Source organism: Apis laboriosa, unplaced genomic scaffold, assembly GCF_014066325.1.
Source record: "Apis laboriosa isolate Shangri-la unplaced genomic scaffold, ASM1406632v1 scaffold170_cov151, whole genome shotgun sequence".
NCBI lineage: Eukaryota > Metazoa > Arthropoda > Insecta > Hymenoptera > Apidae > Apis > Apis laboriosa.
The window spans coordinates 37,700-61,431 of record NW_025222134.1 but is presented as its reverse complement, the minus strand read 5'-3'; the positions used below and the strand labels follow the sequence as shown (position 1 = coordinate 61,431).

The window sequence follows — 23,732 nt, the reverse complement described above, 5'->3', positions numbered from 1 at the left end:
TTGAACACTTGGATTTTACATTTAGTCTGTGGTCTGGCGAATAATATTACATAAAAATGTATATGATAAAAAAAAAAAGAAAATCCAAAAAAAAAATTGCTCATTATTATATTTTTATACAAAGATAAAATATCACATAGTAAAAACAAGTCGTGCATAACTATATATGTTCACAAATATACATAATTATATATAAAATGCAATATTTTATATATGTTTATAAGATATACAATAACAAACTATTTTTATTTGTTATTTATAATAACAAATAAAAATATTTATATTGAAATTTAATTTTAATTCCAAACATTATTAATGTTGCTTAATTTTATTCTGAATCAAATTGATAACGTTGAAAATGATGATAAAATGGTAAATCAACATTAATGAGGAATGGAAAAAATGCAATATTAGATCTATTCTATGTGATAATTTGTATTTGTATTTAAAATTAAATTTGAATTTAATTGTGAATACTATATGATATGATAAATATAAAATTACGAATTTCGTACTTAGGTTATTTTTATCCTCGTATGTGATGTAGCATATGTTCATGCGCGCGCACGAGTTTGTTTATGATTAATGAAAAAAAAATAAATTTTATTTTTTCAAATTTAACAATAATATCATCCAGTTTGATTTATTTATCTTATTGAATAAAATAAGATTAATAATATATTTATAGAATGTAGATATATCTAGTCAATAATATAATCTTAAATATGGCGCCTCAATTTATTGCAATAATAAAAGAAAGAGGGCGATCTTGAAGCCCTTTACACCCTTTACCTCTCATTGCATCGGTCTCAACAGTGATTGTCCGCGTCAGTCGTATCAATAAATTTGTTGAAGTTAATATATTCGATGTTTAATTGCTTTAAAAGATATTAGAAAATATTGTATGCATTTGAGTGAATGTGTGTTGCAAAATAAACACGAATTATTTGAAATAATATATTTTTAGGAAGGTAAGCAAATAATATGCATGCATATTTGTATATATCTATTTTCGACTCACGAAAATTTTATACTCACGAAATACATCTTTTCTTAATTTAAATTATGATTTTCTCAGAGAATAAACAATATAATATGATAATACAATATATTATATTATAATTTATTATTATTATTATCAATATTCTTATTTCTTATTCTATTTCGTTTTTTGACATTTTTTTTTAATAACATTTGAAATATAAATTATATACAAAAAACTAATCACTATTCTTTTCTTTCTTATTCAATTTTAATAATGAAATAAATGGAATTATATTATCTTATTTTTTTTTATTCTTTTTTTTTATTTTTCTTTCGTATTATTGACTAATTTAAACGAATATTGACTAAATTTAGATGATAGTTTTCAATATCTTCATTATTATTGGCTTAATTAAACTTTCTTTAGATTAAAATGAAAGGAAAAAATAGATGAAAAATATATATATAAATTTACATAAAATAAGAAATTAAATATAGAATTGAGATAGAATAAAAGAATAATAATTTTTATTTATTTAAAATTTATATCATCGATTATTTTTCTGTTATATAAAATTGTGAAAATTCGATGCTTTCAATGAATAAACAAAACGTGATTTATAATAAATTTATAATTTATAATATTCAATTAAAAAATCAAGATATTATCAAACATTTATAATTATTAAATTTATTAAAAATTTTACCATTATTGTATTCCAACTGTTTAAGAATATTTCTTATTTCTAAGGTAAAAAAAAAAGTTAATCAAATGTTAGTTATTTATTAATAATAAAGTGTATAATCTTTTTAGCGATTTCATGAAAAAAAAAGAAACGATCATAAAGGCATAATAGAGCTGATAAGGAGTCATGAATAAATTTCACAATGAAAATAAAAAACGAAATTATAATAATCGAGTCAAAGTTGGAACACAGTGTGATTAAAAGGGTGATAGTGGGTGAGGGTGAGAGACACTGACATAAAAAGAAAGCAGCTACATATATTTAGTTGGAAAGTAGTATGTATATGTATATATATCGACTTGTAGAATGGCGAGTGCCGCGATATCGATCCCACGCAATATCGCATTGTACCCAGTAGCGTTTCCGCGGGCGTAGCGACGTTGAATGTGATCGTGGTGGTAGCGGTGATGATAATCATATCTTTTTTTGCCAGTGTCTGATTATTCTGGTGATTATTTTAATTTTCTATGTCATTTCAAATATATAATTTTCGAGCAATATTCATCATTATTCTTGATCATTGAACACCCACGATTTTTATTAATGAATGATATTTTTAAGATTTCTAAGATTCTAAGAAAATTACTCAAATATAACAGGCTGAAAAAGTAATATGTATAGTATGAATACAAAATAGTAAGATGTTAATTAAATGTTTAGCTTCAACGAAGAAAATAATTGAACATTTTTATTATTATGTATATTGTTTTACAGATAACATTATTTATGTGTATTGTTCGATATTCAGTGAAAATGTGGGGAAGAGCAAGTATGGCAGCTATAATGATTCTGATTTTAACATATTTGTGCACATTGAATATTGTATATGCCAAAGGTATAGTATTTTTTTATTATTAATACGATGATCGAATTATTTTTAATCTATTAAAATTAATATTCGGCGATAATGCTAATTAAATAATGAAAATTAAATAAATTTGGATCTATCGGTTTAGGTCACTTTGTTTTAGCCATTCTATATCAATGTTCGTACTTCAATACTTCAATACAATAAAATTTTTATTTTTTAATAATGAAAAAAATGATAAAGAAAAAAACGATAATTTAAAATAGAAAAAGAAGCTTATCATTTATTGTAGATACTATCTCAGAATCTGGTTCGAGCGATATCAATGCAGAAAACATTTTGGAACGCGCAACTACATGGTTGTGGAGCCAACGTAATAAAGATGCCGGTTGGGGAAACGATACTCATCGAGTTTTGTTAGTTCTTCGATTGAGCAATCTCTCGCGAGATGATAACGTTGCACCTGCAGCTCCTCTCGAACTACAATTGAGTAGTAAACAAATGGAACTTGAAATAGTGTTACTATTGTGGAGGTAATATTTGTAATATACTTTTTATTTACATGATGAAACTAGATTTTAAATAGAAATTCATTAACAATTTATTAACAAATAAATAAATAGAATTGATTAATTTTTATTTGCTGGATAATGAAGAAATATAATTGTGTAATATATTATATTATTTATAGGCATAGAGAAGTTAATTTTTCTCCTGTTCGATTAGCACGCTATACACTTGCCTTAAATGCTATGTGCACAGATCCAAGACAATTCCATGGTCATGACTTGATTGGAACGCTTCAACATCATGAACCACCGACTGATTTTGAATTTGCGTTAACAACATTAGCTGCGTGTAATGCACAAGCTCATGTACGAAAGAGACAGATACGTCGGTTATTAGATATTGCAAACGCTGCTCAAGATCATAATATTGGTGAGTATTATTGTTCCAATATTATCTAGATTACATTATATATAGATTATAGATATTATATTATATATAGATTATATATAGATTATATATAGATTATATTATATATAGTTAGCTTTTAATTGATATTTCTTTCTTAAAATAATTACAGATAATTTTTAATTTATCTTTCTGATTTTAGATACTGTTGCAATGGTAATCTTGGCCTTAAAGTGCATTGTTCAGGATCACAGACATCGAAATCTTCATCATTTTGTGCGTAAACCATCGGTCGGCTTAGCACAGCAACAAAAACTCGATGGTAGTTTTGGAGACATACGAACAACGGCTTTGGTAATGCAAGCTCTTGAAGAGGTAGAAAATGAGCCTGCTGATAATTGGAATAGATCTACCGCTTTAGCTTGGTTAACAAGTCAACAACAAACTGATGGTTCTTTTGGGGATGTTCGAGTAACTGCTGAAGCACTACTTGGTATAGCACCGCGTGGTTTAGCTAGTATTAGAACTCTTGATTGCGGACAAGGATTTTCTGAAACTTCATCACCAAAATTTACCACAAATGGTAATGGTAAGTCTCTTTTTTTTTTTTTTTTTTGCTTTCATTCATTTAATTTCTCTTCTTTTTTTTATTGTGTATTTTTATAAATATTTCGATTCGTTATAATATTCGTTATAATGCAGAGTCAACACCAGTTTCAAGTAATCGTAACGATAGTATATCAATATTTGTAATTTCTGGAACCAACACAAGTAATGTTACTACTGGAAATAACGGAACTAATGGAAATAATAGTAATAGTGGAACTAATGGCAATAATGCAACAAATACTTTCAATACGAATAACACAGACGGCGTAATCATTACTAGTACAACACCAATCATGGTGAACGTTTCTTATACTTTATGGGTTGGCAGTAATGTGAATGAGACATACAGTTTGATAGTGACTGCTCCTAAAAATGAAACATTTTACGAAGTGATGCTTCTAGCTGCAGAAATGTCACCACATTTTCAATTCGTTGCATCTGAATGGCCAAATGGACATTATGTCCACACGATAGCCGGTTATAAGGAGGAACCAATGTCTTATCATTATTGGTTGTTATATCGTCTTAATTCTCCACCAGATTCAACTTCACCACCGGGTAATCAACTAGTCGCACCTGGTGGTATGTAAAAATAATTTTATTTCATATAATTTCATATAATTTTTTTTATTTGGGCATAATCAATTATAGATTGCGTTTATGTTATTTCCTCATTTTAAAATCATTTTTATAAGATTATCTAAAAATTTATTTTTTAGGTGTGGATGATCTACAGATTAGCGAGGGAGATCATTATCTGTTTTGGTATAAAAAACTATGAGAAGCAGTAATACATCGACATTCAGTCGAAACAAACGAAAAACAAAAGATGATAGAAAAATGGAACTGTGTGTGCATACAGGATTGTGAGAAGACAAAAACAAAGAGTAGAAATAATTCTTAGTCGCTCGAAAACGAGGGCTTACTCTATTCACTGCCATCGCTAAATATATGTATGGCATACAATGTACGCGGCATTTTCCTGGAATATCTTCGTATGAATTGCTCGTATGTTGTGTTCTTAGGAAAGTGCCGAAAAAATAGAGTTGGCAGTGACTGATTCTTTAAACTTTGCTCTAATCGAGCTGATTCAATAATAAGTCGGTAATACACGACATCGCTATTGGACTGACGTGGTATAAAGTAATGATGTACCATGCGTATAGTTATTTAAGCTAACAGCATATTTTCTATGAAACTGCAATGCACAACCACATCGTACCTACTTATATGATATGGCGATACCATATAATATCAACGTATTGATTGATATTTAATAAATCCCATATCTATATGTATTAGTAACTAATCTATTTCTTGATATTTTACTGCGCATATTGCTTTATAATCACCGAATACCTGCGCTACAAGACAAAATATCTGCTTGTCACAATACATTAAAATTAATCCGGAAGAAGATACATTTTGATCAATAGTTTTTCATAATTTGCCTAATATTATGATATACCTACAGTTTCCTTTGTTCCTATATTGAATTAATATTGAAATTAAATAATATTGAAATTAATAAAATGTCGAATTACTAATTGTATTATGGCATTTTATTCTTTTGAATTAGATTTATATATATAAAATATGATTACATCTTCGTGTTAATAACACTAATGAATATCAACGAAAGATTGATTATTCTTAGTAAAACTAATTTATCGATTAGCTATTTAAAAAAACTTATATAATAAGTATATTCACAATGCTTAAAAATATATATAAATTATATTGATTTTATTTTGACAAATTTTAATTTTTTTTTTTAATTTCATAATCAATATATATTTCTTATAGAAATTAATATACTGAATACGAACCTGCAAACAATTTTTGCTAAAAATCATAAAAATTAATTTAAAAAAAATTAATTTAAAAAAAATTAATTTAAAAAAAATTATAATTTTTTTAATTTTAAAATATTTTATATTTTTAGAATAATAGTTGCTTTTAATAAAAAATTGCTTTGTTGCGATTCTGCAATTCCGCTCTATCACATAATATACTTAAATTTTCTCCTAGATTCTTAATTTTTAAAATAAATTGAAAAATATAAAAAAAAAATGAATGCATTTTTAGTGTCCTTTTAACTTAGATTATTATTTAAATATTTAGATGTTTATAATCTAATAACTATTTACATAGTGTTCGTGAAAATTTATTGAATTATTTTAAATCAAGAACAACTGAATAACTATTACTGTAAAAATAAATATTTCTAAAATTAAAAAGAATTTCAATTTTTTTAGAATTGATTTTTTTAAAAAATGTGGATTTTGAAAAACTGTTTGCAGATTAGTATTTAACATATTAGAACCTATAAAGAATAATAAAAAATTGAAAGTTATAAAATCACATACATATCGAACAATATTATCTTTCATTGTTAATTTTTTGTTTCAGCGTTTCCATTTTATACTTAAAAATGTATAATTTCAACTTTATAAAATAAAGATCTCGTTGAAAAATTTTAATTTCAAATTTCACGTAATTTTTATATATAATTGATCTTTTAATTACAATTTTAAGTTTCATATTTGATAATTGTAATATAATAATTATCAATCTCAATTTCTATTAGATTTACTTAACTCTTTCATTTTAACCTGTTTTCTTTTTTTGTTTTCTTGTTTCATTCTTTTATTTTGAATCACTAGATGAATTACTAGATCCATAATTCTAATAATTGATTGCTTATCATTTATGATTCTTTTTCAATACTATATTGAATACTATATATATTATATACTATATATATATATAATGTGCAGATCTATAAAAAAGTTTTATGAAATGCGAATTTAATTGATTGGATGAATCTCATGAATTAGTTTTTGACAAGTTAATAATTTTTTAAATTTATATTTTTTTTATATTAAATAATATAAAAATGAGAAGATCAAAATAGAATTACCTTAAATTTTTTTTCTGTGATTATCTTGTTTTTAAAATATGATTATATATTATTTTTATCTTCATTTATCAAGTATAATTAATAACAATCATTGATTAAACATTGCACGATATTTTAACATCTAGTTAATCAAAATATATAGATAACTATATTAATGATGTATTATTTGCTACACATATATTCTAAAAAATAATATAAACTATTACGAAATATTAAATTTTTTATTTTTAATAAAAAATAAAAACTTTGTTGTTTATTAATTTTTCTTAAATATTTCAAAACATTAAGATAATTAATCTGAAAAGAGCAGTATTGTAGCATAGTATAGAGTCACATATGAAATACACATAATGTGACGAATAATAGATGTCGTGCTATGTGCTGCTAGCTGTATCTTATATCCATTTCTACTTTTTACGTAAAAAATTACGTAAAAAATTAAATTTGGCTATCATATTCAATCTTTTTTTAATTCATCCATTTTCATCGATGATCTTTCATAATAATAACTGGTTTATATTATTATACATTTTTATTATTTTTGTAAGAAATAATTTTCAAATAATATTATTTGAATGAAAATTATAAATTTAAAAATTATATTATACATTTTATTCCAATCTTAATTATATTCCAATTTTTTTGTATTTTAATTATCCTTTATATCTTTGATGATTGATAATTAAGTTCACAATTCAATATACATTTTTATCTTTTTTATAAAAAATGATTTTTGAATAATATCTTTTTTTACAAAAACTATAAATTTATATAAAAATTAAATTATAAACAACATATTTTATTGCATTTCCGAATGTGTTGCAGATTTTATCAAAATTCTTTTTTTTAAATCAATTTCTTCTCTTTCTTCATTTATCTTCTTTTCATGTTATATTCTTTATAATCATCGATTATATTACAACAATTATATGGATACGGTGAATGAGAATCAGCAAGCATATGCAGACGATCGATGCATTTGAAGTAAAAACAAAAACTCAGGTAGAGAGTAAAAATCAGCAAGAAAAAAAAAACGAAATAGATATCTATGTTGGCGAGATATTCGCCAGAAAATTGCTGACAGGATATTCGTGTGGAAAAATTTGTAATCGGTTTGCGGTAAGCCGATGTTTAAATTTCGGGATGCTGCCAATATAGATAGATATATTATAGCCATATATATAAATGTTTGCAGGCCATAGACATATTAACGAATGATATCACTAGATAAGTTGAGAATTCATATCTTTGTAATTCTATAATTTGTAATTTTTTTTTTACTCTATTCGAATAATTATACATGTAATTATACAATATGTCGTCATAAAGTTATCAATTGTTGATTTACTCGTCAATTCTGTATCATTTTTGTTTGATCTCTCTCTCTCTCTCTCTCTCTCTCTCTCTCTCTCTCTCTCGTTTTTTTGATTCATTCCATTTCATTTTTTCAAAGCAGATATTTTCAGTATTTTATCCAAAAATTAGATAGATATATTATTATTATAACGTTTGAAGAATCATGAAAGATTAACAATTTTACTACATTTTATTTCTGAACGATTTAATAGATTTATAATAAATATAGCTAAGATTAAGAAAAAGACTTAAAAAAAAGTTGTAAATGCCATAATATTGTATCATTAATATTATATTTATAATTATCATATTTGTTAATTAAAATTTTTTTAAATTATTAAATTAAAAATATATAATATGATACATAAAAAATAAATTTTTATATATTATCTATATATATTACATTTTAATAATCAAAATATTCTTTCGAAAATATTCCTTTAATATTTTCAATGTTTGTTATATCCAGTCTTTAATTATATATTATAGATCATATTTAATTATGTATAGATTATGATTGTGCAAATACAACCAGTGAGAATAAGATTGTAAGATTTATTGTTAATCATTTAGATATTCAGTAATAGATAATACTATAAATGAGAATAAAATTATAAAAATATTTTACAGATGAATTAACTTGATATTGCGTTATCTTAAATTTTAAACAATAAAAAAATCTTAACCACAAAAGAGAAAATACGAAATTATTTTTTATTCATAGAAGATTGCAAATAAGAGTATTGTATTGATTTATTCTAAAAATTTGAAGAATTTGTGAATAAGTTGCATTTTTTATCTCTCTTATTATATTATATTTCTTTATTTCTATTTTGAAAGAGCAACAAATTATTTATCTTATTACTTATTTATTCTTATTTTTATTTACACTTTTTCATGCTCAATCATTTATTTCATCAAAAAAAAGTTTTTTCACGAATTTTATATTTAAATGAAACTTGTGCTGTTCGAATGGAACTGTCATCTTTAAGATATTTTCCGCTTTAAATTTGCGCTATATAATATACACTATACGATAATGTGCACTATAACGGGTAGTAATAAAAAAAAGAAACTGAAAAATTATTGATTAAAAAATAATATTTCAAAATTTTTTTAAAATTTTATAAATTTTAAAAAATTTTGTAATTTTTTTCAAAACTCTTATCGAAATAACTGTTATATTAAAGATTTACATCGAGATTATAAGAACGTTATCGCTTAATGTGGAGAGTAGAAAAGAGATTTCAAATCAAATTCATTGCATCCATGACAGCAGGAAAAGGAAAAAAGAGCAAAGCATACAATAATTAATCATTGAACTCAGTATTTCGATGTCTGAATACAAAATGGCTACGATCGATCCATCGTACTGCCGACGAAATGATTTTGTAACAAGGTTCCTCTCTCGGCAGTTCTCTTTTCCTCTTACTTTTTCTTCCTCTAACTCATCATCCACCTATATGACCGTTTCTGTTCGTTCTTTCGATCTTTGCTTTTCTCTCTTCTACCTCCTCACCATTTCTCTTTTCGTCTGACGTTTGTTCGTTGGACGTCTGGTTCACGACCTCGTTCTATTCTTGCTGAAATTACGACGCTCTGTCGGGCCTGGTAAAGAGAGACTTGGCGCACTTATACTTGCAAGTGGAAACTGGTTGAACATCGTGAACGTAAAAAAAAAAAAAAAAAATCAGCTAATTAGTCTAATGATCAAATTAACGAATTATACTTATTGTATCATTTGGATTAGGTCAGTTTTGTCAGATCTTTTTCATATTTTTTTATTATTTTATCGATAAGTTCGACAAATTAATTTTTATAATTACAAAAAAAATTATATTTTTTTTAAATTATATATTTGAATTTTTGCAAAGTAAAAATTTCTTAATAAATAATATATCTGTTTTTATATAATGGATAAAAAATAGGATGATTCTAAGAATTGGAATGATAAGGATGATTCTAAAACAAACACAAAAGTCGATATACAAAAATGATCAAGATTTATTTATTAATTAACAATTTTAATTTGCATTCTCTATTGCACCTATCTTCATTCCATTTCACTTAGTGTAACATTAAATTGCTTATAAATAAATCCAATCGACATTTGTGCATATATTTTTCGTGTTTGTTCTTCAATCTCTGCAATCACTTCTTTAATTTATTTTTTCCGAATATCCTAATAATTTTCTCACCTTTCATAACTTTTCATTTTGTATTTGCAGAATAAGAAAGTTAAAAAAAAAATATATATATATATTATATAAATATATATAGAGCAAGAAAATTAAAAATTTGGAGTAGAAGGAGAGATTCAACGAGGAAGAAGAAAGTCCAAATAGAGTGGGTAGACGCTTTCGAGGAGTAGGCTCTATATTTATCGCGGCAATAAGGCGGCTCGAGGCCGAGTGTCGTCAAGCCAGAGGTCGGAGGGGAAGCGGCAGTAGTGCGGGAAACGTCGGAGTGCAGACCGGCGTCGTCGGGACAATCGGTGGCCGTCGTTATCGTTAACGACGCACCATCCAATACCGTCGTCACTCTCTCCTATTTCTTTTCTCTTTCCTATTTCCCTTTCCTTCCTGTTTTAGTTCCCTACCTTTTCCTCTCACTTTCCTCACCCCGCGTTTCTGTTTTACTTGAATCGCACGGCCATTCGACCGCTTAACCACCGAACCACCCAACTATCCAACCATCCATGTTTCCCACCCACCCAACCACCCACCTATCCAGCCACCTACCCATCCTATCAAGCTAACCAACCATCTGACTGGATAAATCGTTCGTCAGAAATCTATACGAGGTGCGTTTCGATTTTTTTACTTCATCAAATTAGATATTTTATACTTTCACTTTTTACCAACTTATTGCTCCTTTCTTATAAAAAGAAGCATAAGTTCATTTCATACTCTCTTAACATTTCAATATGTTTTAACTTCTATAATTGAATATCAAGAATTATTTAAGATTTTTCCTATGAATTTTTAGATTTCTCGATTTCCTGTTGTAAAAACATATTCGATAAGTTATAGGTCGGTTTCTTATTGCAAATATATATATTTAAAAGTCATCTCCAATATTGAAAGAATTCACTTGCATTCAGTGAAGTAAGTGACATCATATTGAAACAATATATCGTAAATTTCTTCAAATGATTTCAATCCTTCTTCGTTTTTCACTAGCTGCTATTCTCTACAATCGATTAAGATCATTGAAATCAGGCTCGAATTTCGTATTCCTTACAGATGTATTATATACTTGCAGTTAATAATATATATACTTATATATATATTTCAAAAAGCATACTTTTCGTCATCGACTTACATCTTAATTGAAACGAGCAGTAGAATCCTATAGTTCGAATTGAAATTGAACCAAGCATTTTCTTATTCGTATTTTTTTTTTTTTTTTTTTTGCAAAGGTTTATCAAGTTCTGGTACTATTACGAAGCTATCTCCGTTAAGTTAGCGTCGTGTTGCGCCGCCAATAGCACGTTGCTATACCATGCCGTGGTGACTATTTCTCTGACCATTCCCCTGCCGATTCACGGCACGAGGCCACGCCAGACTACATCTAGCGTGACCTAGGGTGGCGTGGCACAGTATCGTTTATCGCAGAGACCCAAACTCTTGGAAGGGATCTACGCGACGTCTCACGTATCTAGCATCGAATGCGCCAGGAACGAGGCTATTATGCGAGTGCGCATACATATCCACACCAAACGATCGACGGTATGCCTGCACGCGAGTCTCACTTACCACGTATGAATTTATGTTTGATTTCGTGAGAAGAAAGACAAAGACCGAACAGGGAGTGTGAAGAAATGGAAATAATGGAAGAAAGTTGTCAAACTTAGATTTTTGATTTCTTTTTTATTTTATTTTTAATTTACTTAATTGAAAATTAAATTAATTAATCGATATAGAGATTCTTTCAATTACTTATCTGAAATAAAATAAATTGAAAAATATTTTATTTTTTTTGAAAAGAAATTATGTTCTTATTGCTTTTATCATAGAATCGATTATAATTTTTTCTTTTTGATTCACTATTATTTACAATTATTTGTAACTTAAAAATTAATTAAGAAATAATATATACGAAAGAAAAATTCATTTTTTGAATTTATTTTTACAGTTTTTAAAAAGATAAGTAAAAATTTTTTCTCACATGAAACTAATAGTACTATTAATTTATTAATTAAATTTAAAAAAAAAAGCAGAATAAAAATATTTCTGTATATTTTAAATATCTCAGACTAGCAATAAAGTTAGTAAAGAAAATGAGGAAAGTAACAATACATGTGATCTTTACTGGCATGTGTTATGTGTCATCAACTTTTATCTTCAGTACAAAGGAGTATATTTAAAGTTCCATAGAATGAATAATAGAGTTTCGATATGAAAAATATATGTGATTCGTTCACCAAAATAATCTATTTTGATTTATTTTCCATTATATTATTCTTTTATTATCAAAAACTATCCACTTAACATATTGACAATTATGATAGTCACATGTAATGAATTTTTTCTTGTTAATCCAATCGTTATTATTGATATTATTATATTTATAGGATGGATTAAAATAAAATAAATGACATCGATAAAAAAATATCAAATAATGTAAATAATCAAAAAGAATTAGATTAAAAAATGTAAAATGTATAATTAATTAGAAAAAATTGTAATATAAAAAGTACTGTTTAATAATAAGTATCTTTTATCGCAATATTGCATTCGATGCATTGCAAGTATCATATATTTTTGTTTATAAATCAATGATGATGTGTTAAAAATAATCAAATGTGTTATTATTTCACGGTGATTATGAATGAACAGAATGAACACAAAATATTAATAGGAATTTGATCTTATTTAATGATACTAATCAATGCTTTATAATTATATATTTAGGATAATAAAAATTTTATTCTATTGTTTTTAGAGCAAAACATATACATATAAAACTGACGTGATGATCAATGTGTTAATTAACTGATCGATTAAATGTATAATGCAATTAATAAAAAAAAAATGAAGAAATAAACAAAATGTTTCAAAACTAATATGATTTTAGAATTTTTATATATTTTAAAAGAATAAAAAGAGAGAAAGGAAGTGGAATAAAGTAATGAAATCAAGATAAAGCAAAACACTGAAAAAGAGAAAAAGTAGCAAGTGGAAATTTAAAAATCGAAAAGTTTTTTATTTGTTAAGTTCATAGATATCGACTACGAGTAGAAAATAAAAGCTGAAATTATTAATAATTAATAATTATAGTTATTAATAATTTATAAGTTGGTTTTTAAAAATATCAATGAAAACATTCTTTTTTTCAATGCCTTTCTGTATTTAAATTCTACTTATTCAAAAAAAAAGAAGCAAAAAAAAAAAAAAAGAAAGTATCTAATACGTATTTTTAATCGGAATAAAATAAAAATTTCCTTTTCGATTCAAGGGGAATAAAATAAAAATTTCCTTTTCGATTCAAGAAAAGAAAAATAAAAAAAAGTTAGAGGCAACCATGAGATGGTAGACATTAGAAACCTCTAACGAGAATCGAGCGATTCGAGTCGGCGAAGCAGAGCTGACCAACTAGATAGGCGACCAACACGAACGAAGAAGTAGGACTACACGCACGTATACGTTCTTGCTATGTTGCAGACGACAGAGTCAGGTATGTGGGGGGTATATACGGACGTGCCTAGAGGCCACTCCGCTCTGAAACCCGCCTCCTCTTACCTCTCCGGTGGCATCGTTACGAGGGCGTCGCGTTTACGGCGTCGACGTTCCTCGCTAGTCGAGCTTACCACGACACGAACACGCGGCTGTCGCGATCAACACATATGACACTGGCACACGAGGCCGCCGATCGGTGCACCACGGACTTGGCTGAGAAGAACAGGATGCGAAAGAGGCAAAGAAAGATGGAGGAAGAGAGGAATTCGTAGGGCGTAATGTCGGGTCGATGGCGTAGCATCCAGAGCTACCGACGCGGTGGTAGTGGCATAGTACGGTCAACGCGATAGCATGGCGTGGTATGATGCGGGGAGGGGGTAGCGTAGTGTGACGCCGTATCGCGAGATGGCGTGGCGCGCGGCGTGGTATCGAGTGGCATGGCACGACACGGCGCGGCACGGCGTGGCGCAGTGTGGCGTGGCGTGGCTCGACAAGCGCACCGCTCGACGCACGAGGGTAAACGGGGTACGGAGGTGGTAGGTAATCACCCGGCGGCTCGCGTTATAGCGTCGTTACGCCGCAGCGCCGCTATCGTACTCGTCTCCCTCCGCCTGCCAACACCCGCTGCGTTTTCTCCCGATCCCTCGTAACGTTTTCCACCCGTCTATCCCTCCCACTTCGACTATCCTTTGCCGCCGCGATCTTCTCTCTATCTTTCTCCGATTTAATGCTCGCCTAGCTGTTCGCCTCTTCTCTTTCTTTTCATTCTTTCTCTCTCTCAGTCTTCCGATCGTTTTGGATTCTTCTCATCTACCCACGGCTACCCACCACCATCTAAGCAGACGAGGTGGCTGTTTCCTTTCACACTACCATTTCCAAGAGGAATACGGTTATGTCTCCTCGCAGTGGAGTTGTGTGTATTTTTCAAGAAGTCTGCATTACTTTCGTCATTTCATTAATTCACGTTTTAATTAAAAACTAATATGTAGTTCAAATGTGCACGATACTAGCGTTGGTTGATACCGTTTAAATATGTCTTCGTTTCTGAAAATTCCAATCAATTTATTCCTGTTCATTATAAATTTACAAATTATATGATTAGGACTTGGTTTTTTATCGCATTTAAATTGTCTATATTTGTGCATATTTAAGAAAATAAAAAAATAAGCTAAAATAAAATATTTATTTACTTTGTTTCTTTTAGAAATTAATAAATAACATGAATCATTTAGAAATTGAACTAAGATTGAAAAATGAAATTGAACTAATTTTGCTTTTTATGAATTTTAAATTTTTTGCATTAAATATTCTATTTCTGAGAAATCAAATGATTTATGTTGATAATTTTGATCAGTTTGATTTTTCTATATATTTCATTGTGTTTTAAATATTCTTGATGTTTATTTTTTTTCATATCTATCAATTATTTATTTTTCTCAAGTTATTTTTTTCTCAAAAAACAATCTTAATTTTTCACAAAATTAATATCCTAGTTTTATAGAATTTAGATCAGAGATATATTAAAAATAAATAACAGAAATAAAAAATGAAAAGAAAAAAAATATCGATAATACTGGACTCGGTAAGAAAATTTGATAAACGATTATCAATGAATTGATAAACGAAGCAAGAGAAGGGGGAGAAAGAGAGAATGTAATAAAAGTATGTACTTTTACTTAGTTAAATCTTTGAAAAGAATGCAACGAATGAACAAGATTGTTGAATCGAGGAGGAAAAATGCAGACGTGAGAAGATCGGTGGAGGTGAAGAGAAAGATAGAGAGATTTTACACGTCGCGGTGAAGCGACAGGATACATCTCTTCCAGGTGTTCGTCTATAGATGATACCCTTCGACTCTACGTGCCCTCGTAGATAGTACCACTGGCGGTTTCAGTCACGCGCGCTGGCGAGCTCGCACACTGTTATAAAAGTCTATTCGTAGAGAGGCATACATACGAAGCCATAGTCACCCTCCTATATCCCCGTTCTCCAGCTCGCAGCGTGGCAACCCTCGCTCGACCGACGTGTTCCCGCCCTCTCCGTGTTTCCGCGGCCCGTTCCAACCACCCCGTTCCGTGTCCCGCAGGGCATGTCCCTATACACCACTGACTTACTATTGTCCGCACTGTCATTTATGCATGTGATTCCATTATTTATTCCAAATCGTAAAAAAAAATTTTTCTCTCTGATTCATTCTTTGAAATGGAAAGTAACCTTTACGTAAGATGCATATGCTCATTAACGTGCGATTTAATTTTTTTACGAAATTTCAATTTGAATCAGTTGCGACAATAATTTTCCAACCTGTGGAAAATTCTCATCCCCTTTGGTGGCACGCTCCGCGGCACGCCCGACCGTCTCTGTTATACTGCCGGCAGCGACCCAACTCCCCTACCCCTCGACTCTTCGCTCGCCCATCCCAATGCTACCTCACCCTACTTTGGTCTCCTGCTACCGCTTTCTACCCCTACCGCTGTTCTCGTGCTCACACTCTCTTACACTCTCTCTCTCTCTCTTTCTCTCTCTACTGTATTTTACCTCTCTTTGTCTCTCCTTCCTTTAACTCTCTTTCTCCTTTTCTCTCTCACTGTTTTCCATCTTTCTCTTCTTTTTCTCTTTTGTCTGTCGTTTTCTCATTCTTTTCTTTTTCCTCGCTCTCACCACCTATCTATCTATCCATCCATCCATCTGTCTCACCCTCGACCTCCATCAACCTACCTACAGACTTTGGGAGACCCTACCCACCTCTCTTTTCCTTTCATTCTCAGAGTCTCTCTCACTCTTAACTTTCCTATCTATCTCTTTACCCCGCCGTCGCGCACTCTGCGAGTCGCTCGTTAACCTGCTAGCGCCCCTATAAACCGCCGTTGCACCGCCGCTACCGGTGCCGCTATATTTACATATCAATATTCTATGACCGTGTATCAGCCAGATACGTCGCTAAGCAGGATGCATACTTTTCTGATGTCGATATGTGTCATGCATTTGTGTGTTTTTATTTTTTTTTTTTAGTGACCGACTTGAACCTAAGCATTTGTCATTTCTTTTTAATTCTTTGATATTATTTGATTCAATGATTAAAAAGTGATGTGATAAAAAATATTATTTAAATAATCGAGATTATTGAGATAAGAATGGATTTATTCTAAAGAACATTTAACATTATCTCTTTTCAAATTTAGTATATATAATCATCTAATTCTCGAAAGAATTAAAAATCGAAAGAATAATATTTTGTTTTTATTTCTATCTTAATATATAGAATTTAAAATATATAAAGTATATGGAATCTAAGTTATAGATGAAATGTTTGAATAGATTTAACGGTTTCGTTAAATTCCCTATTCCTTTTTTTTCCTTTTAAGCGCATTTTTTTCCATAAAGCGCATTTTCTTTCATCAATCAAACGAAAAGTGACTAGATTTTTAAAATTTAATCAGCTTTTCTCACGATAAAATACGCGTGCGCGTTTACAATATATCTCTGTATGCTAATTTTAAACGTTTCCTTAACCTGCCTATTTATAGACGTCCGACTCTCGAGACCCTTTAAAACGTCTCACTGGTCCATTTGTCGCTCGAAAGCGCCACGAATAATTTAACGGTTCACTTTGAAACCGGGCCGCGCACGCTGCACGCTCGCACGACCGCACGCTTGCACGTCAACTCACACACTATACTATGGAGAGAGATCCACATTCAAGGGAATACCACTGCAAGTTCGAATGATTTCACTAAGCTTACAGATTCTTTTGCTTCTCCTCGTTTATCGAACAAATGCCAATTAAGCTTCATTTTCGATCATATTTTTTATTTTTATTTTATAATTAATACAATTTTATAATAACACAAATTTATTTATTAATATTTTCGTGTAATAGATCTTTTTAAATTCTATAATTAATTTCTTTTAGTCTTTAAAATATTTCACGGAAATATAACATTTCTTATCTGATATTCTTTGTCAATTTCGCAATTATTTACTTTATTAAAATTTCGCAAACGCGTGCGTAGATTAGTTTATTTTCTTTTTTCACTAGTTTGTGTGTAAGTAGTTGGCATGATACCCTAAAAAAATAGTTCTTTTGATATAATAAAATATAAACAAAGATTAAGTTATTATGTTAATTTAAACAATTTTTAATGTTTTAATATTGAGTTCCTATAAAAATTTATATAAATTTGTTTCTATTGTCAATAGATAAATATAATAATTAATTATATATAAAAGACAAATATATAACTTAACCTAAATTATAATAAAATGTTTATATAACAAAAAATATGAAATCAAAATTTATATTCTATATTAGATTATTCATTTATTAAAAAATATTGGTACGTATGTTTTTTTTAATTTAACAAATATTATGAGTATTATTTTAAATAAATAAGTATTCCTCATACTAAATCTTATCATGAATAGTTAAATTTAATTTGAATAATAAATTTAATTTTAATTCAAATATATTAATAAAGTGCATTGTTTTCTTCAAAAAAATTAAAAATTACAATTTAATTCTCAATAACTTAATATGTACACATTATATATTATAAAATTTGGTTACATAAATCATTAAAAAGAAATTTGTATAAAATAAGATCGAAGAATAAGCAAAAGAAATGTGTAAAATAAAGAGGTTGGAAAGATAGCAAGACTATGGGCAAGTCTGGGTTAGGAGGTGCGGTGAAAAGCGGCTCGAAGGTAATAGAGCGGTGCAACGAGCAGACACCTCGCAATTTGGCTAATGGCTTCCCACTGGTATCGTGGTGGCTCCAGATACGAATACGCAACATACGCTAGCTACTTTTCTCGCTCTAACACAATCTACTCTTTGTTCTCTTAGTTTGATATACTTTTACTTTGGAATTTGTCTTATTCGTACTTTCGAATATCGATAAAAACCTTCAATCTCTTTATTCACATCAATAAATCCGGAATTTTTCAAAATGTATAACAGTGATTTTTTATATTCTATGGAATATTAATGTTTTGTGAAATTATGAAATTCGTGTATTAATTAGAATATATGATGATGATTTTAGTGTTCCGTAAATTTTTCTTGCAATCTAGTGTTTCGTGATTTTGAAAAGATTAGGAATCACTAATGCGTAATATTTTTGTTATAAATAACTCTTAATAAGTTTGAATTTGTTTATTTTAATTATTTTATTATTAATTCCTTATTATTGCATCAAAAAACTTATTAATATTGTCAATTTATATAACATTTTGTGTTTTATAAAATTTTAATAATATTTTACAATATTTTACATATTTATATATGTATTAATTCAATATAATATTAAAGAGCGATAAATGAATACGAAATGATTAAGAATAATACTACAAAAAAACTATAATATTTCAAAAAATTCGACCCAAATACAAGAGAGAAACTTTCTTTTAGTTACGAGAGAGATTGTAAATCAAGCAACGAAGAATATCGTCCATGTTTGATTCTCCAGAGAATTCTTTCGCCAGTAGTTTCTGCAAGGGACGAAGTTAAAATCCGAAGGATCTTTAGAACCAAGGGTCGATGTGGCTTGAGAAGAGAGCCGGAGTGAAGTAAGGGTTTGGATGACGAGATCGTGGACGCCGGATTGTGGATTCCCGAGGGGACTCGACGGAAGAGAAGAACGGTTACTCGTTCGTTCATCTGTGTCCCTTTTCTTTCTTGCTTTGTGCTTTGTGTACGCATACAACCTCACTGTTACGAATAACGTAAAGCGCGAGTGATAAAAGAATTGTAACGAAAGGGATGAGGAAAAGCGAGAGATGTGTTTCAAAGTGTATGTATGTATGTATATATGTAAAAGTGTATATGGGATAAAGAAAAAGAGATGATAAAAATGGAAAGAGAAAAGAAGACAATAAGATGCAGCAATGTAGCGGGTGACGATTACGGCTAACCTAGACTATCTTCTATCTTGAGTCTAGACTAGAATGCTGGAATATATTCAAATGCTTTAACTCTACACTATTTCGATTTCTAAAGTAACTTGTGTTCCAAAAAAAAAATTCTTTTTGCTCCAAATTATATTTATATTTGCATTGCAATAAGAAAAAGAATTTACTATATAAAATGAATTATCAGTAGTATTTTTTTTGAATTCAAAAATCAAAAAAAGTTTTTTTTTCTTTATGATATTTCACAAGACTATTATCTTTTAATAATCAATTAACACAAAATCACTTATGATCTGATGAATGATTTATAGATATGTTAGTACATATCTATAAATAATTAAAAATAATTTTTTTACCAAAAGTTTATATTTGATATTGAAACAGTTTTTTAAAATTTAAAAAGTATATTTTAAGTAATTATTTAAGTATATTATAAGTAATTCTTTAATGATTGATCATCCAAGGATTAATGCAATGTGTAAAAATATATATAATATGCATATAAAGTAATATTATATATATGTAATGTAAAAAAAGTATAATTACAACATTGATATAGAGACAGATATAAGATATAATATTAGATTTCGTGGTAAAAGTTTAACGTCTGTCTAAAGTTGGTGTGCATCTCCAACATCGTTGATATGTGTTGGACGGTAGGGAGAGAGTGGTAGGTAAATCGGTCGGGGGTTGCTAGACTGGCGGTGGCGGTAACGCGATAAACGGATTAACGGCGAACTCGAACGGAGGTCGCAGTTTAGTAGTTGGGCATCGCAGCTCGAGGGATCAGCCTTCTGTCAGGAGACGTTCTAGTGTGAATGAGCGATTACAAAAATGATTAAAGAAAATAGAATAAATTACGATTATGACAATGAAAATTGTATTGCAATATACACTTTATTTAAATACCAATATATTGCAATATTAACATAACGAATATATAATGTTTCATATATCTAAATTCATATATCTAAGATTGACGATAAATTAACTGAAATTTTACCATGCTCCATGCTCTTATATCACGCATCACGTTTGAAGAATTTATAGAGTATCGAGCATGATTATGAGGTTAATCATAGAATGCAATAAAAAATAGGTATGACAAATTATTAAATTAATTCAATTAAAATAACAGAAATTTTAAATGTACTTTTTTCCAATCATTATTGAAATCATTATTAAATATAGATCATCGAATCAAATCGGATATTTTTTTCTTTCGCTTTTTTCATATTTTTCGGACGTATCGAAGAAAAGTGTAAATACAGGCGGGAGGGATAGTTATGCCGAGCTGAACCAAGACGGGTTGACGCGGTATCACGTCGAGCCACGCCACGATCGCTCCTGTTGAGCTGAAACGACGTCGGGTCCCGCTAATGAGGACGTCCTTTCTTGCATACCGGATAACGTTTCGCCGCCGGGCGACGCCGGGCGTCTCGAATTTCTCGTGTACGCCTCTTCTTCGTTTCGCTTGGCTCCTTCTCTTCTTCTAGGAACGATCAATGCTGAAGCCACCGGGCAAACTCGCTCTTTCCCTCTCCTATCTTCGTCACACTATCGTCTCTCCCTTCTCTTTCTCTATCCTGCACCTTATCGCGAAAAGTACGTGGCACGTTGAGTTTGCTGTCGATCGATCGAGTTGTGCTCGATGGAGACGACAGTTCCAAAGAGCGATGACGGAAACCTCGAAAGAATCTTTCGAAAAACTATATAAAGTAACGATAAGATTTTTTATATATATTTCCTTTTAATTGTTCATTGAATCCGTATGAAACGTTTTCTACTTTTCAAAATTTGAAAATGATCAATTAATTGCTAGCTGTTGAATTATTACCATTATATATATGTGTATATATTAGTGTTAACAAAATTTTTAAAAACTATTGAATATTTGAATTGTCATAAATAATTAAAATATTCTTTTGTTTTTTTTTATATGAATTAAAATGAATTCATCAGAAATCAGAAAATTCTTATAAATATCAAATATAAATATCAAAATAGATAAAAAATTTGTATATTTAGAATCGTGTGAAAATTGTATATTTTATTTTAATATACAATTATATATAATTGTTTATTATTAATATACAATTATATATAATTGTATATTATATAATATTATATGATTTTATAATGAATATATGATTTTTTTGAGAAAATATTTTCTATGTCAAAAATGACAATTGTACAATTTTATTACAATTTAATTTAATGTACACAATTTCATAATATTGTCAATAATTATGTAACATTGTATGATAATGAAATATTTCATTAAAGAAAATTTAAATCTATTGCACATATATCATACTATTTTTATTTTTTTTTTAAACAAAAATTAATAAGAGTTATTTCTTTTGTAAATACAACATATGTGTCTATATAAAAATAAAAATATACAAGAAAAAGAAAAATAAGATAATAGAAACAAAAAAATGATAAAAAAATGAGTTAATGTTTAACAAGATTTTTAGGTGATAATCCTTTATTTATTACGATCGTTAATGTTTCGCAATTATTCATTCCTTGGTTCACACTCTCTTTCTTTTTTATTGTTTTTCCTTCCTTTATGTCCCTTCTTATAAAACAAGATACAAAGTAAAACACGTTGACGAGGTGCGTATAAAATAGGTCCTTGTACGTTTCACCTCACCTCTCCTAGTCGTATTTAAGAACTGAAACGAAAGCAAGCGCTTTAACGGAGAGAAAAAGAAAGGAGAGCCCTCGATGTAAAGTGTACTGCAACGTGGCGAGGTATGCCGCGATACATAGCGTTATATGTGGGTTGGAGTGGTAAAGAACGATGGGATAACGGCGTGGTAACGGCTTGGCAATGGCGTGGCCATGGTATGGTCGTATCGCGATACCTCATACCGCGAAAAAGTTTCGCAAATTTTTTCCTTATTCGTATGCGTTCCTAGGTTTCGCGGCTGCTTTCTCACTATTTTCCTCTACTTCCCTTTTCTACTTCAAATTACATTTACAACGGATTCCTTCACGTATGTCTGCCCTAAAAGAAAAAGTAATCTGTCACTTTTTTTTTTACTTCAATCCTTTCCTTTATATTTCATTTTCTTTCAATTTTCTCCCCAGTTTCTATTTCTTTATTTATTTATTTTATGATTTTTAAATTAAAAAGATTATTAAATTTTATTATCTTTGGATAGTTTCCGATATGTTTTGCAACATCGATGTCAATAACATTAATTTAATTTATATATATCGTATTTCATACGTAGACTTTAAATAAATCTTAAATAATGAGAAAATGATACCTCAAGATATATAAAATTAAGCGAATGATTAACTTTATAATAAAGTAATACATATTACTCAGTTAAAGTAATCGAATATCTAATATCCAAAGATTATAAGAAAAAATAAATACTATATATTTTTACATTTATAATATTTATTTTACGGTCGGCATAATTGTTCTGATCGGGAGAGATTAATTTCGAAACACGAAATAGTAGAACCATTTGATTAGCTCTGTCACTGGACGAACGCGTGCAACCAACATCAGTTAGTGCGTTCACATATACAAAGGCATAGAAGTAGGTAGAGGAAATGGTATACTATACATATACGGTGACACGCGGTGGCGGGCGACCGATAGGGGCGGCACGCTGGCACGCAGGCAGCTTGACACGCACGCTCTCACGTACGAGCGCATTCGCACGTACGTTTGCGTGGGTAGAGAGAGGTTGCGCCGCGCGTGCCGACGACTATCTCCTCCGACCCCACTGCCGACGCCTTACCATCGCACACATTTCCTCGTACTCTCTACACCC

General features: G+C 29.3%; 1 protein-coding gene and 1 long non-coding RNA gene across 12 annotated transcripts; both read left to right on the top strand.

Moving 5' to 3' along the window:
* Nucleotides 1–827: 827 nt before the first annotated feature.
* LOC122711430 (uncharacterized protein CG3556) lies at nt 828–5,761 on the top strand. Of its 11 annotated transcripts, none has more exons than XM_043930205.1 (10): nt 828–971; nt 1,799–1,945; nt 2,036–2,178; nt 2,292–2,366; nt 2,445–2,565; nt 2,831–3,071; nt 3,230–3,477; nt 3,656–4,042; nt 4,156–4,644; nt 4,782–5,761. In XM_043930205.1, the coding sequence occupies exons 5-10, from the start codon at nt 2,457–2,459 to the stop codon at nt 4,841–4,843; spliced, it is 1,536 nt and encodes a 511-aa protein (XP_043786140.1). In that variant the 5' UTR covers nt 828–971; nt 1,799–1,945; nt 2,036–2,178; nt 2,292–2,366; nt 2,445–2,456; the 3' UTR covers nt 4,844–5,761. The 11 variants fall into 11 exon arrangements, with proteins under 11 accessions (XP_043786140.1, XP_043786138.1, XP_043786143.1 ...); XM_043930203.1 differs by having other exon boundaries at nt 1,799–1,951; XM_043930208.1 differs by having other exon boundaries at nt 1,799–2,178; nt 3,656–4,036.
* A 4,203-nt stretch (nt 5,762–9,964) lies between these two features.
* Nucleotides 9,965–12,475, top strand: LOC122711457. The gene is made up of 3 exons (XR_006346102.1): nt 9,965–10,091; nt 10,570–11,144; nt 11,763–12,475. It is a non-coding gene; the product is annotated as an uncharacterized LOC122711457 (long non-coding RNA).
* Nucleotides 12,476–23,732: the final 11,257 nt, after the last annotated feature.

Bases quoted from the DNA above. Each gene is read 5' to 3' on its own strand.
- LOC122711430 (XM_043930202.1), top strand. From the start codon at position 2,457: ATGTGTATTGTTCGATATTCAGTGAAAATGTGGGGAAGAGCAAGTATG. The intron at 2,566-2,830 runs GTATAGTATTTT...CATTTATTGTAG, and splicing joins GAATATTGTATATGCCAAAG to ATACTATCTCAGAATCTGGT. The intron at 4,043-4,155 runs GTAAGTCTCTTT...GTTATAATGCAG, and splicing joins ATTTACCACAAATGGTAATG to AGTCAACACCAGTTTCAAGT.